Raw genomic sequence first — 15958 nt, 5'->3', positions numbered from 1 at the left:
AATTCTGAAGATGGCAGTGGTATATAAAGGACTTGAAAGGTTAAGAGCAACTTGTACAAAAACCAGATCACATTTGTATAGTTAATAAAATGTACCTGTAAGCTAGAAGTTATAATAATGGACAGCCACTGACTTAATGTCTATTAATAATTCATTTATATGATTTGAAAAACATGAAGGTGAAGTAGTTGAGAAGAGAGAGAGAGAGAGAGAGAGAGAGAGAGAGAGAGAGAGAGAGAGAGAGAGGGGGGGGGGGGGGGAGGGTTGTGGCCTATTCCTCATGTCATTTTATCTTTACATGGAGCAAACTGTGAAGGAAACCAAAGAGAAAATTGGAAAGGGAGTTAAAGTTCTGGGAGAAGAGAATTAAAACTTTGAAATTTGCCATTGACAAGGTTGAAAGCTGAGATATTGGAAGAGCAGTTGAATGGACTGGATAGTGTATTGGAAAGTGATAATAAGATTAATAGCATCAAATTAAAATAAGGATAGTGGGATGTAGTCAGATCAAATCCTGTGATACTGAGGGAATTAGATTAGGAACTGAGATACTAAAAGTAGTAGTCAAATATTGCTACTTTTGCAGCAAAATAACTGATGTCTGAACTAGAGGGAATATAAAAGTGTAGACAGACAACAGCAAAGAAAGTGTTTCTGAAATAGAGAAATATTGTAACATACAGTGCAAATTAAAGTGTTGGGAAACTTTTTGTGAAGAAATGTGTTTGGAATCTAGCCTTGTACAGAAACAAAACTCAGATGCTCAACATTACAGACGAGAAGAGAAGGTGTTGAAATGTGCTGCTACAGGAGAATGCTGAAGAATAAATGAATATATTGGATAACTAATGAAGATTAGTGAATCAAACCAGGGAGGAAAGAAATTTATTGTACAAACTGACTAAGCTGGCCGGAGTGGCCGAGCGGTTCTACGCACTACAGTCTGGAACCGTGCGACCGATACGGTCGCAGGTTCGAATCCTGCCTTGGGCATGGATGTGTGTGACGTCCTTAGGTTAGTTATATTTAAGTAGTTCTAAGTTCTATGGGACTGATGACCTCCTCAGTAGTTAAGTCTCATAGTGCTCAGAGCCAGTTGAGCCAAACTGACAAAAGAAATGGTTGGTGTGATAGGACACGTGGTGAGGCATCAAGAATTTGTCAGTTCAGTAATAGATAGAAGTGTAGTATAAATGGCAGGGGAGACGAAGGCCTAACTACAGTAAGCAGCAAAGAAGTCTTTGGACTGGCAGTCACCAAAAGTGAACAGCAACTGAGTTGGGTGCTTAGTGGAATCAAATGTGTGCCAGCTCATAGCTATTACATGCATATAAACAAAAAGGGAACTATTGTATTGGTGTGCACAGCAGGTGGACATGCCGAATGACTGAATGTTTAACTGGAGCAAGGGTCCATTAAAGAGATGAACAAATTTTGCTATCTCAGAAGAAGAACAGATAAAGAAGGAAGTTGCAAGAGGGACATATTAGAAAGGATTGCATGAAGAAAGAAAGCTTTTTATAAAATGAATCACCTAATGATGCCCAAAAATATTAACCCCAAGACTAAAAATAGATTTGTGATAATCTATTTTTTGAACATTGTTTTAACTGTATCTTTGTCACTGAATTTAAGTCAGTTACTGTTAATGTGATTATCACAATATGAGCTAGTGGTACGCCTCTGTGAAAAGAATTGAACAATTTACTGTTAGAAACATAACTGTTTCATATATGCGCCATGAAGGTATTGTAGTTAATTGTTATTCTCTGAAATTCTTTCTACAAAATTGTCAGTACATCCAATAGATCTTTTCTATGGCATTATCTGTGTATGTAAGTGAACATTTACTCTAGTTGATATACAGAATAATACATAAGTGAGACCTTAATATTTTTTTAGCATTTTCTGTAGCTAAACTTGAAGCTTTACGTACTGGTCATATCGGGTCATTGAGTACCGACCAGCCACCATGTCATCCTCTGGCATTGGCACCGTTCAGACCCATTACGGAGGGGCCCGTAGTCAACACCGCCATCCCATCTGTTGTTGGCTTTCCAGACCTCAGAGCCACTACTTTTCATTCAAGTAGCTCCTGAGTTGTCATCATGAGGCTGAGTGCACCCCCTTCCAGCCTTCTCACTGAGGAAGAATCCCTGACTGTACCAGGAATTGTACCTGCGTGCTCCGCGTAGCAGTCTGATGTACTGATCACTGAGGTATGGAGGTGATTTAGCAGTATCTCACTAGTATTAAGGGCATATCAAATCACTGATGCCACCACCTTGAAACAAGAATTATATTACCTAAAGAATACATTGGCAACAAATGGTTGTGACATAAATCCAATGAACTGAGCTCTGAAGTGGAAGAAAGTAGTAGGCATGAAGGGGAAAGAGGAGAGATTACTGTGACAATTGGTTTTTCCTCCTCTGATGTAAAGGTCTGAATACAATTTTTCCAGTAATTATAAAAGAAGAAATGTTTTTAAGATCTACTGAAACCACTACCAATACTTGGAGTTTGATATTAGCTGCAAGTGTAATCAAATGTATGTAGGGGAGAAACGTTGTGCAGTTAAACTATACTTTGAAGGTGAAGAATGACATGTACCTCAAGCAACCCAGCAAGTCGGACATAGTTAAACATAGTGAAAACCGCGATCAGAATATAGACCTTGATAATGTTCACATTTCAGCATAAGCACCATGTGAGTGTAAACAAAAAGTCAGAAAAGAAGTCAAGATTGCAAAGCACCCAAACAGCTTAAATGGTGATGACAGTCTTAGGCTTCTGGCAGCATGGCTTTTTGCCCTCAGTACTATACTGGTGTTACTGGCATTTGCTAACAAATTCAAACAAGGTACCACCCACATCCCACCCTCCATTAATAATACATCAGTTAATCCTTCCACCAAACATCCAAAAGCCATTCAGTGACCTTTCCTAAACATTAATATTATAAACATACAAAATACAGAGTGTAACTTGGCGAAACTTTGACAGTGCGCCACAGTGTGCAGCCAGTTCCTATAAGAACACTTCAACAAGGAGGCTGAAATGTTGAATTAGAAGATTCTAGTACGGTGACATGGTATGATTATTCAAGAACTTTAAACATAGTCAAGAGTGGGCATGAAAGCCTACATTATAATCAGAAATAATACATTCTCCAACAAAAAATGATGCTGTCTTTGTGGCCAATCTAGACACTGTTCATTAACATATTAAAGACAAGACAAATGGTGGGAATACAAATTATTTAGTTTCCAAATAGAACACAAAATAGTGCAAATAAAAAGTATAGAGAATGACAGAGCCAAGTTACATCCTAGTAAGTACACACAAAGTTACAAAACTAAAGTCCACCGAGTCCAAATAGCAAGTGAAAGTCAGTGTAACAGGTTATAGTCGGTTTGAACAGAATGCAGATAGAGACTTACAGAAGGCTGTATGGGCTGTACTCTGCCTTATAAACACTACTAACATATCGACTCCCTCTACTACATCAATGGTGGTACCAGTGTCATTCATGTGACACTCTCTGGATCATACATCTCCCTATGGGCACAAGAAGTGGTCCACTTTAATTGTGAATGACCAACTACAAATGCTATCCAGATTTAGGTTTTATGCAGTATCATTCAGACAATGTAGGCAAATACCAAAGCATATTTTTTAACCAAGGAACATGTGATTTATTCCCTGCTATAAGTGTTAGAATTTTTCTGAATGATTGTGTACTTGTGTTTACACTAGTTCCCATCAAGGACTCTTATAGCCTTTTCAAATGTTTTGCAAAAAATGACACGGTTTATTTTTACACTAGTACTCGAATTAGTGAGATCTTTTCCTTGTGGTTGCACAAGTGATAACTGTTTCTATTTCGATGAGACTGTGACTTATTAATAAGGCACTCGATACTGATCAACCCATCAAATTTCTTCCTCTGGCAGGTTGTGTAGTTTGCTTTGTAGCTGGTGTTTGTTCATCCATGAGAAACCACAACAGGGCAACAACAAACGTACATTTGCCAGTATACAGAATATTGTGTGTGTAATCGGTAATGGTGTACATACTATTATCTTTCTTTTTAGAGAGCAATGAAGAGCTGTTTCATCGTTATAACTTTGCTACTTGCGGTAATGACCATCTGGTGAAACTTTGGGAGCTACTTGTGGGAAAGAAAGAAAAACACCACACCAAAACTCCTCTACAGCTTAAAAGTGTTGTGTCAATGGAGGGGCACTCTTCAGCTGTTACATGTGTCAGGTTTTCACCCAGTGGCTCATATATTGCATCTGCAGGAATTGACAAGATATGTTGTATCTGGGATGTAAGTGATGGATTTCCTTGCCATAATTAAAACTCACATTATAAAATTAGAACTTTAATAAATATAATAATCAGCACTCTTTGAATTTAGTCTTAATCTGTAACTTGTGAAGGTATCTGGTAGAATTTTTGCTTTTTTTTGTTTTTTGTTTTTTGAGCTTTTATTTTAATTTTAATCTTCTGTATAATACCATCTCCACATGAAATCTGAGCTGTAGTGTTGTTGCCAAACTGTGTACAGCAGTTGCATTACGGTGAGAGTTAAAATTTTTCTTTCTGTCTATTTTTATTTCCATATTTGTCGTATGCTGTCATAATTTTTTTTTATTTTCTTATAAATACGCACATTTTACAGAATGTATGTATCAATTCCCATTCATTACTCTTTCACAAAGTTGTAGAATACAACTGCTAGATGACTCTGTGAAATGAGTGTTGCATATGATACATAAACCTAACAGCAAGCAGTATCTTGCAACATGGCATGTTAATACAAAATTACAAATAATATTAAAACACACATCAGTTTATTTAAAATAAAGGGTAGAGTAGTAACTTAGCCATGTGCAAATGAAAAAAAAGGGTTGATATTTTTGGTAGAATAAGCAATGTGAAAAGGATTGAAAGGAATGGAAGTAAAAATGTGGAATAATTAAATTTCATCAAGAAAATAGAGTGAAACTGCTATTGTGTCAATGCAGTTATGTATGCTTTTGGATATTTTTTTTCTTATTTGCATCACTGTTTTTGTGCAAGTCTCATTGCAGACGAGGATTCTCTGCATTCACTTGTTCCTAACCACACTGAAACGAAAAAATTGTGCTGTCCATTTACTTAGTTCACATAAGACAGATCATCAGATATTATATGACAACTTTGTTGATCAATATGCCTATCCAGTATACAGCTGTCGTGGGTAAATAAGTGAAATTTATTTTAATGCAGAGTTTTTTACAATTTTTAAAATTTGAAAACTTGCGTGAATATCAAAACAACATTATGTGCAAACTGCATTTATGGCATTCAGTGGAGTGTACTTGCATGCATCTTCACCAAATGTGAATACACAATTAACCATAGTCCAACATACTAAATATTTTTTTGTAGACTCACACATTCTAACCCAGTCAGAAGTGGCTATTGACCGAAGTACAGGTTAATATTCATTCATATCTTTGCTTCAAGAACCCCATATACTCCATTCATTCCAGTCATACAAAGGACTGTTGTTTTGCTGTACTTTTACGAGGCACTTATTTGAATTTATGGTCAACTGCTTCCTAGCACGATATGGTACATTGTTGTATGTTTGTTCCCATTTAAAAAAAAAAAAGTTAAATTTGTTAATTTTATCTTCACAAGGTGGTTTATTGCCATGAATTTTTTTCTTAACACAATATTTCCTTTGTTACTGACAACTATAGCTTGAGGGACGGTATCTGTTACATGTACATCTGTGTAAGCACCCTCTATAGCAGCCACACCAACCAGATGCCTCACCATGAATTAAATGCTCCGAACTTCAGTCCACATTCTGGGGAGAAACATAATTAAATTCACTAATAAGTCTAATGAGAGTATATGTTTAAAGTAAAAATCTGTATTAAGTTGATAAAAAGGAGAGTCCAGTGTGGAAAAGGAATAGAAAGGTCACTCACTATATTCTTGAGGCATTAAGTGGTCAGTGGACACACAAACCAGACTGAAAATTTTGCTAAGTATCTTCATAGCTAACTGATACAGAACATATTCAAAATGACACACACATACATAAGGGTACTATTGTCCCATTATACTTGTACTGCAGTTTGACTAAGGTGAGGGGCTTGTATTGGGTGGAGTGGGTGAGAGGGGAAGAGAGGGAAGTGTGACTTGAGGGCTGAGAGGGAGAGGCAGCAAAGCAAAGGAATAGGAATGTGGCACTGGTGAGGCGTGGGGAGTCACATGTGGCACATAGTGAAGTGGAAGAGTGCATTTTGAAAGGGAGAAGGAGACTGCAGAGAGGAGAGAGAGTGAGTGTAAAATGAGTAAAACGAGGGACGTGGGGATGGCCGTGGAGGTGGGGGTGGGATGGGCTAGCAGAGATTGAGGATAAGAGAATTGTGGTATTCGAGGAAGTGTTGTAAGGTTTATTCCTATCTAAATACCTCACAGAAGCTGTGTTTTGGGGTGGAGTGGAGAATATCCAGATGGCACAGGTTTTGAAGCAGCCATTGAAGTCCAGCATGTTCTTAGTAATGTCTTCTTCTGCTGGTTGGCCATTCCTGCTGTTACACACAGTTTGCCAATGGCCATGCATTTGGGTGGGCAGTTGGTTGTTGGTTGTATCTACATGAAAGATTGTGTGAAAGTTTAAGCAGTGGTGGTTTATTGACATGACTGCTTTTAGGTGATAGTGCCCGTGATAGAGTAGGGGATGCCTGTTCTAGCACTGGAATAGGATGAGCTATGTGAGTGCACAGGACAGGTCTTGCACCTTGGTCTTGTACAGATATATGATTCATGTGGCAATGTGTTGGGATTACACCACAGATATAGTTTTTTTTCCCTACTTGAAACAGTTGTGGGTATCTAGTAACATGTCCGATGATCTCATGCCATAGACACTGGTAGAATTAAAATAAACAAACAAAATCAGTGATGTAATAATATTTCAGCGCACTTATCTTTAAATGAAAGACTTCTTTCTGTTTCGAAATTGCTGTTCAATAAATGTATGTTGTCTCCATTGTGTTCTTAAAATCATTTTCATGTGAAGAAAGACCTTGAAAACCCTAATAAGATCATAGGTATCTAGAAAATTTCACAGAATTTGTCAGAATTTTTCAGTAAAATGTTTTGCAATAGTAGTCCACTATCTTATAGGTAATATAAGAGGGCATACCTTGTGTCAGTACATGGAGTATAAATGCATACAGCTGCTGTTGCTGACAGCATCAAGCAGAACTAAACACTTAATGCCAGACATGTCTTAAAGACAATTTTGAATGTGAATGTATATGCGAGTTGTCATGCTGTTAGTAATAACTGTTGATATGGTTAATACTTCGTGATTACACTACTGTATGTGTAAATTGTTGTTTTTGGTCTCTGAAGAAAGCATGACCAGTCAAAGGCTTGTGCATATGTGAACATTTGGAAATGGCTTCACGACTTAAATTGTTCAGCAGTGCAAATGGAAAAAGGATATAGAGTGAAACCCCATTTTTACACTTTTCAAGGGACTTACAAAAAACTGGTGTAAAAGGTGGGAAATAGTGTTGTAAGCTGTAAAAGTTACGTATAGGATACCGCCTTGCACTCTGTGTATGTTATATGTACATAATGAGCATCAAAAGATTTGTCAAGGACTTGCTTATTATCTAATGAAGATTTATTATTGAATAAAAACTGCTGATGTAACGGGAACTGATAACTGTTTGGGAAGTAGGAACTTTTTGACTCTATTTCGTATGTCATAATCAATGTTTTTGAAAGCCCGCAGCAGTCATTCATAATTTAAATAATGAGATACTGCACTAGTTACGTATATTTTCATGCTTAGCATGACGCTTTTTGAGAATTTTTTCTCATTGTGAAGTGCAAGTATGTAAACAAGTATTTTGTATGGTGCTTGAATATGTGTTATTTTACATCTCTTGCACTATGTAGAAGGCACACACACACACACACACACACACACACACACACACACACACACACACACACACATTGCTTTTTGTGTAACATTACTAAAATTTGTATGTAAATACTGCACTTGACAATGAGAATAAATTATAGAAACACATTTTGCTCAGCATAAATGAAATATGTAACCGGTACTGTGTTTAAACTAAAACCATTTGATCAATGCAAAGTGAATTACGGTGTCAACTAATGCTCCAAGTGGCCATACGCCGAAACACGCTAAATATGGTTCGACAAAGGTCTCACGATGTTCACAACAATCACGAAATTGCATTTGCGCAGTAGACACATTTCGGAAATGGTTGTGATTAGTCAGAATATCTTCATTCAAATGAACCTAGTTACTCACATGCCATCAGCCACCACGCCAAGTAGAGCTTGGTAGCGGTGGGAGATATGACATGAATTGTTGAAACTTTTACACATTTACCAGTTCAAATCCGCTGAGTAGAGTGCCCTGGTGTCAAGAAACTTAACCACGTAATATTTGTAAACACTACTGTACAGCCAATATCGTGCCAGCGTCATTTTTTCTGTACAAACATTTTTTCATAATGCGTAAATTGTGGGAAAATTATAAATATGTTGACACAAAGTAGGGTGCAAATTAACATTGTTAGCATAGAAAACTTGATGAGAACGATAAAAAAATGTTGTAAACGGTAGGAAAATGTTAATTATGGGAACGTAGAAGTGGGGTTATGCTGTAAAAAAAATTTTACAGTCTGAAAAAATGTTATCATGTAAACATTTTTGTGCTGTGATTGATGGTTAGGTGCAGATCAGCATTCTTACTGCAGTTAATTTCCCATAGTGCCTGGTAAACCCATATTCTGATGTTACCAGTTCCCTGGTGTGGCAGTGTGGAGCCCTAAGACTGCCACACTTACTTCTCCTACAGCGAAAAAAAAAAAAAAAAAGATAGTTGTTAGTTTACAAAAATACCTGTGAGTCCAGGTAGAATTTAACTTTTCTGTATTGCTTCATCACAGTATCATCCTCTTCTCTTGACTTTGAAACAGCACAGTGCTTGTGTATAGGTGTGTGGCAGCCACAGTATGAGTTTGTTAGGTTGGGGATGGGACAAAGGCCCATCTAGTAGTGGCTGACAATTCAGCAACATCTTTGACAGTCGGGTATGTCGATCTACGACAGATAGACACGAGTTTCTTTTCCTCAGGAGAGTCAGTGTCATGTTACCATTTTACAAATGGATAGGGGCTGTTTTAAAGTGCTCAAAATTTTATGTAGCAGGCCTCAGCATGAAAAGGGATTGCAACTCTTCCATCTTCCACACCATTAGAAGCTGCACCATATGGTTTGGTGTCATTCTTCTGAGGTGGTTTTCATGCCGTTGCACCATGGTTGAGAACACCACTGCCTCCCAATGGTGACCTCAGCTGGATGTCACTCATTCTGGATACGTGAAACACAATGTCTGTTTCAAAGTAATGATGCAGGTCACACCTCCCAGTGTCTGATCTTATAGTATTAAAGCTCCTGGCCAACTCACACACCTGTTGATCACTGATAACTGTCAGGCAGCAGTGGAAATTGTGACAAAACGGTAATGGGCTGACAAGACCCACAGGTGTCACGAGTTTCTGAGTTGTGGCTGGATGTCACTTTGCACTGGTGACAGGGAACTCGCCACTGGATCCACGAGCAGCAGTCTTTCTTCATACGAGACCCTAGAAGCATTGTGCTTTGTGTTATCAGTACCCTAACAGTGCATATGCTTGGATTACTTAATACATGCAAGGATGTGTGCTTAGTAACTAATATAAAAAAATTTAAATAATACAAGGAGCATCATATAAGTCCCAGATGCTACAGCTGATAATAATTATGAACTCAATGCTGAGGAGCCTTCCTTTAATCTGATGTATAAATGTTTGTGCCTCGATGATGGTCACTCTACCAAAATTGATTGTTGATGTTGCAGCATCATTTGATGGTTTTGTGATGCTGCTCTTTAAGTATATTGAAGATGTACAGCACTGTTAACCAAAAATAAATGTTGGTCTGCTGGAGATAGCTTCGTGTTCCTTCAACAAAAATCTGTCGAACTGCAAGATTAAGATTATGTAAATATTCTCCACTTTTATTGTTGTACCTCTCTTCTTGGAAATGCCTTGTCTGAAAGTACAGACGTTACTGAGAATTTTCCAAGAAAGGAGTTATTTAACATTGGTCTTAAGTTTTCATAACTTTTGTTGTATGTCATACATTTTATTTTTTCTTACTTTACTGGTGCTGCTTTGCCTGTATGGTGTTTGATTATTTCTAAATTCTTTTTTATGAATTTTTCATTAATCCACACACATGGTTAATTTGTTTTTGCACTGATGTACCTGTTTTTCATTCTGCTGCATGTGTTTTGAGTTTGGTTTTGTGCCCACCCATCTACAAGTTACAATGTATTGTGGCATAAAGCATAGATGCATAAAATGATTGTAAATACAGGTAATCATATGGTGATTTGTAAGGAGATAATAAAGCTGACATTTCACAGTAACAAGCCATCACATCCCCCCGCGGGTTCGGGGGTTAGAATAGGCCCGCGGTATTCCTGCCTGTCATAAGAGGCGACTAAAAGGAGTCTCAAACTTTTCGGCCTTATATGATGGTCCCCTGTTGGGTTTGACCTCCATCTCTCAAAATTTTCCGAAGAGCGAGCCGATTGGGGAAGGGCGCCTTACTTGGTGCATTATGTCCATCTTGCGATCAGACCTTTCTCCAGCTTATACACCGATGAACTGCAGTCCTGTCCGCTCTCCATCTCTTGGGCATGACTCTTTTTCTGCGTGCAGATAACACCTTGCACTGTGCAGTGCCTCTTTCTGCACCGACGGCGACCATGGACCACATGTTACCTAACATCCAGCACGGTAGCCAGTCCGTTGTGGTGGGGCCGCCATGTACCCTGTTGGTTGTAGCCCCCTGACAACACAGGGATCACTCTACTGATGCCTGCGCTGTTAACTCCCCACGTATGCCAAGGAGTAGATGCCTATCCTCCTGGGGTATCGGGACTCGCGGCAACGGCCATCCTGCCAGATGGCTCTTGCCGTGGCTGGGTGGCGCCCGTGGGGAGGACCCTTGGTCGGAGTAGGTGGCATCAGGGCGGATTACCCGCAATGAGGCGTGGTACATCGTCTCTCGCTGGTGGCCAGCTGCCAGCAGTCTCTAAGCGTTCTCGGGCTCAGTTTAACGCTCAGAAATACGATCCGAAAACGTTCCCCTCCCTGGCCACACCTTGGGAGGAACGTAAGTCTCAGGATGGCAGTAGCAGTTATTCGCCCCGCTTCTTAGTTTGTACGAGGGTTGATGGGGAGTCTTTTCTCTCCACAAAGCCTCAGTTCTTCGTCGAGCATTTAGAGGACAAGTTTGGGGAGGTGGAGGGCTTGTCAAAAATGCGCTCTGGGTCAGTCCTGATACAAACGGCATCCTCTGCCCAGTCACAACGGTTACTCGCTTGTGACAAGTTAGGGGATGTTGCCGTTATGATCACACCCCATAAGAGTTTAAATATGGGTCATGGAGTTATTTACCATAGGGATCTTCTTTTGCAGTGTGATGAAGAGCTGCGCGCCAATTTAGAGCGCCGAGCTGTACATTTCGTCCGGCGCGTTCATTGGGGTCCGAAGGAAAATCAGATTGCTACCGGTGCCTTCATCTTGGCCTTCGAAGGGCATACATTACCGGAAAAAGTCAAGGTGATGGTCTACCGATGTGACGTTAAGCCCTATATCCCTCCCCCGATATGGTGCTTTAAGTGCTGGAAGTTCGGCCATATGTCTTCTCGCTGCACTTCCAGCCTCACATGTCGAGATTGCGGACGCCCATCACATCCCAATACTCCATGTGCCCCGCCTCCCATCTGTGTCAACTGCGGGGAGCACCATTCACCTTGCTCGCCAGACTGCTGAATTTTCCAGAAAGAGCGTAAAATCATGGAATACAAGACCCTGGACCGACTAACCTATACTGAGGCCAAGAGGAAATATGACCGACTCCATCCTGTGAGAATGACATCTTCCTACGCTGCTGCTACAACACCTGTGCTAGCCCCGTCTGTTTCTCCAATTGTGGCCAGATCGACGAGTAGTAAAACTCCTCCTGCCCCCTCGCCAGTGGGGGGCTCTACCCACCGGGTTGCTCCTGCACCACCTACCTCAGGAGCAACACCATCCCACCCATCGGTGACGTCCGTCCCCACTTCTAAGCCGGAGAAGTGTCCAACTTCCTCGGCTTCTCACGCTCGCAAGGGGTATCTTGGGTCCCTCCCTTCCCAGGTTTCAGCCAGTGAGAAGCCTGACGACCGACAATGGCGTAAGTGCCCGCAATCAGCTGGTCGTAGGGTTTCACGATCCTCCTCCGTCCCGGAGACTGAACGGTGAAGCCCTCCCAGCCGGTGCGTCCCAAGGAACGGCGTGAGAAATCCAAGAAGAGCTCTCAGCCCAAGGAACTTGCGGTGGCGATCTCGCCGGTCCATCAGACGCCATGGGAAGCACTATCACAGGTGCTAAATCGGAGGCAGCAGGTGACCCAGCGGCGTAATCTCCCTTCCCAGTTCCGTCAAGCCTTTCTCAGCCATGGACAACACCATCCTCCAGTGGAACTGCAGTGGTTTCTTCCACCATCTACCTGAGCTCCGCCAACTTATCAGCCTTCACCCTTTCCTCTGCATTGCTCTACAGGAAACTTGGTTTCCAGCAATGCGAACCCCCGCCCTCCGTGGCTATCGGGGTTATTATAAGAACTGGGCAGCTTATGAAAGGGTGTCTGGTGGCGTCTGCATCTATGTTCTGAACTCTCTTCACAGCGAGTCTGTACCTCTCCACACACCTTTAGAGGCTGTCGCTGTTCGGGTGTGGACGCCACAGGCTGTTACCGTCTGCAGTCTTTACCTTCCACCGGATGGTGATGTCGCGCAGCATGTCCTGGCTGCTCTGATAGCTCAATTGCCTCCACCTTTCCTGTTACTGGGCGACTTTAACGCCCATAACCATCTGTGGGGTGGGTCAGTGGCAACAGGTCGAGGCGCCATCGTTGAGCATTTATTGGCGCAGCTCGATCTCTCGATCTTAAATGATGGTGCCTTCACACACTTCAGTGTGGCGCATGGCACATACTCCACCATTGACCTTTCCATCTGTAGCCCTAGCCTCTTACCGTCTGTCCAATGGAGAGTGCATGACGACCTGTGTGGTAGTGACCACTTTCCGATCTTTCTGTCACTGCCACAGCGTCAGTCTTCTGGGCGCCCTAGCAGATGGGCTATGAATCAGGCTGACTGGGACTTATTCTCCTCCACTGCCGCTATTGAGCCTCTCTCTAATGATGCCATTGATGCAGTGGTTCACTCGGTCACCACCGGCATCATTACTGCCACCGGATCTGCCATTCCCCATTCTTCTGGGTCCCTTCGGCGGCGGACTGTGCCTTGGTGGTCGCCTGAGATCGCTGAAGCGATTAAAGCTCGCCGGCGGGCGCTCCAGCGTCACAAGCGACATCCCTCAATCGACCACCTTATCGCCTTCAAACGGCTGCGTGCGCGAGCCCGCTGCATTATCCGCCAACGCAAGCAGGAGTGCTGGGAGCGGTATGTGTCCACCATTGGCCTCCATGTCACTCCGTCGCAGGTCTGGGTCTGGGCCAAGATTCGCCGCCTCTATGGCTATCGGACCCCTGTCAGTGTCCCTGCGCTCTCACTGAATGGAGCAGTTTGTACTGACTCCTACGTCATTGCAAACCGCTTGGCAGAGCACTTTGCTATGACTTCCGCTTCTGCCAACTACCCCTTGGGCTTCCGCTCCATTAAGGAGCGGATAGAACGTCAGAGTCTTTCTTTTCACACTCACCATCCTGAATTGTACAATGTTCCATTTAGTGAGCGGGAATTTCGAAGTGCCCTCGCCGCTTGTCCTGATACCGCTCCTGGGCCAGATAGCATCCACTCTCAGATGCTGAAACACCTTTCAGTGGACTGCCAGCGACGCCTCCTCGATCTTTACAACCACATTTGGGTCGAGGGTGAGTTTCCGTCGCAATGGCAGGAAAGTCTTGTTGTCCCCATTCTGAAACCAGGGAACAACCCTTTGGAGGTGGACAGCTACTGTCCCATTAGCCTCACCAACGTTCTTTGCAAGTTGCTTGAACGAATGGTGAGCCGGCGCTTGAATTGGGTACTGGAGTCTCGAGGCCTTCTGGATCCGTCTCAGGGTGGGTTCCGTAAAGGCCGCTCCGCCGCCGAAAATCTGGTGAGCCTGGAGTCGGCCATCCGTACTGCCTTTGCCCGCCGTCAGCATCTGGTTGCTGTCTTTTTCGACATGCGGAAGGTGTATGATACGACATGGCGTCATCACATCCTTTCTACGCTTCATGGATGGGGTCTTCGGGGCCCTCTGCCGATCTATATCCGCAATTTTCTGTCGTATCGTACCTTCCGCGTGCACGTCGCGGCCTCATATAGTTCCTCCCAAGTCCAGGAGAACGGTGTGCCACAGGGTTCTGTTCTCAGTGTGTGTCTGTTTTTAATAGCTATTAATGGGCTCGCTGCGGCCGTGGGAAATTCTGTCTCTGCTTCCCTGTATGCTGACGACTTTTGCCTTTACTACCGCTCTATTGGCATTGCAGCTGCTGAACGTCGGCTACAGGGCGCAATCCGCAAGGCGCAGTCTTGGGCTGTAGCGCATGGCTTTCAGTTTTCCGCAGCCAAGACCTGCGTTATGCATTTCTGCTGGCGACGCACTGTTCACCCGGAGCCGCGGCTTTAGCTTGACAGCGAGCTTCTTAAAGTGGTTGAGTCACATAGGTTTTTGGGGATGGTTTTTGATGCCCGGTTGACTTGGCTGCCTCATATTCGGCAGCTTAAACAGGCGTGTTGGCGGCATCTAAATGCTATGCGATTCCTGAGCCACACCAGGTGGGGTGCCGACCGATCTACTCTCCTACGGCTTTACCAGGCGTTAATCTAGTCCCGTCTGGACTACGGGAGTCTGGCTTATGGCTCAGCATCCCCATCTGTGTTGCGGGTGCTGGACCCAATCCTCTACAGCGGGATACACCTTGCCACTGGTGCCTTCCGAACCAGCCCTGTGGACAGCATACTTGTGGAGGCAGGTGTCCCTCCACTGCGGTTACGACGCCAACAATTACTGGCTGCTTATGCTGCCCATGTTTTTAGCTTGCCCAGGCATCCAAATTATCGTGTCCTCTTCCCGCAGTCAGTCATTCATCTGCCAGAACGTCGGCCTCGGTTGGGTTGTCCGATCGCCGTACGTGTCAAACAGCTTCTTTCCTGGCTTGGGTGTTTCCCTGTTCCACCTCCTTTCTGGGCCCCTCTGCATACACACCCGTGGTGTGTGCCTCGCCCTTGCCTTCGGCTCAACTTGGCACATGGCCCGAAGGACTCGTCCCTCCGGAGGCCTTCTGACGCCGCTTTTATTCCATCCTGGCCACGTATCAGGGCTCTGGCGTTGTCTACACGGACGGTTTGATGGTTGCTGGTCTAGTCGGTTATGCACTAACTCTAGGGGACCATTCTGAACAACGTTCGTTGCCGGCTGGCTGCAGTGTTTACACTGCTGAGCTGGTCGCCATCTTTCGTGCCCTAGCGTATATCCGCTCCTGCTCAGGTGAGTCCTTCGTTATCTGTAGCGATTCCCTGAGCGGTTTACGAGCTCTCGACCAGTGTTTCCCTCGTTCTTGTCTGGTGATGGCTATCCAGGAGTCCCTGCATAATCTCGCCCGTAGCGGCAGGTCTGTGGTCTTTGTTTGGACCCCAGGCCATGTTGGTATACCAGGCAATGAAACTATTGACCGCCTGGCGAAAGAGGCCACCAGTGCGCCATCTCTGGAGATTGGCCTCCTGGCGGCTGATTTGCGGGCAGTCTTACGCCGCAAAGTTCTCTCGTTTTGGGATGCTGAA

At 43.4% G+C, this 15958-nt stretch overlaps 1 protein-coding gene across 5 annotated transcripts in view; it reads left to right on the top strand.

The window, feature by feature from the left end:
* Positions 1–15958, top strand: part of LOC126297649 (WD repeat, SAM and U-box domain-containing protein 1-like) — a 223542-nt gene that overhangs the window by 43065 nt on the left and 164519 nt on the right. For all 5 annotated transcript variants that reach the window (XM_049988728.1, XM_049988727.1, XM_049988729.1 and 2 more), the window contains exon 6: positions 4098–4336. In XM_049988728.1, coding sequence (XP_049844685.1) covers positions 4098–4336 — 239 coding nt within the window. The remainder of the gene's footprint in view (positions 1–4097; positions 4337–15958) is intronic.

The sequence above is a fragment of the Schistocerca gregaria genome, chromosome X, assembly GCF_023897955.1.
Source record: "Schistocerca gregaria isolate iqSchGreg1 chromosome X, iqSchGreg1.2, whole genome shotgun sequence".
In the NCBI taxonomy this organism is placed as follows: Eukaryota; Metazoa; Arthropoda; class Insecta; order Orthoptera; family Acrididae; genus Schistocerca; species Schistocerca gregaria.
Note: the sequence above shows the minus strand (reverse complement) of the source record. Positions and strands in the feature narration are given on the sequence as shown.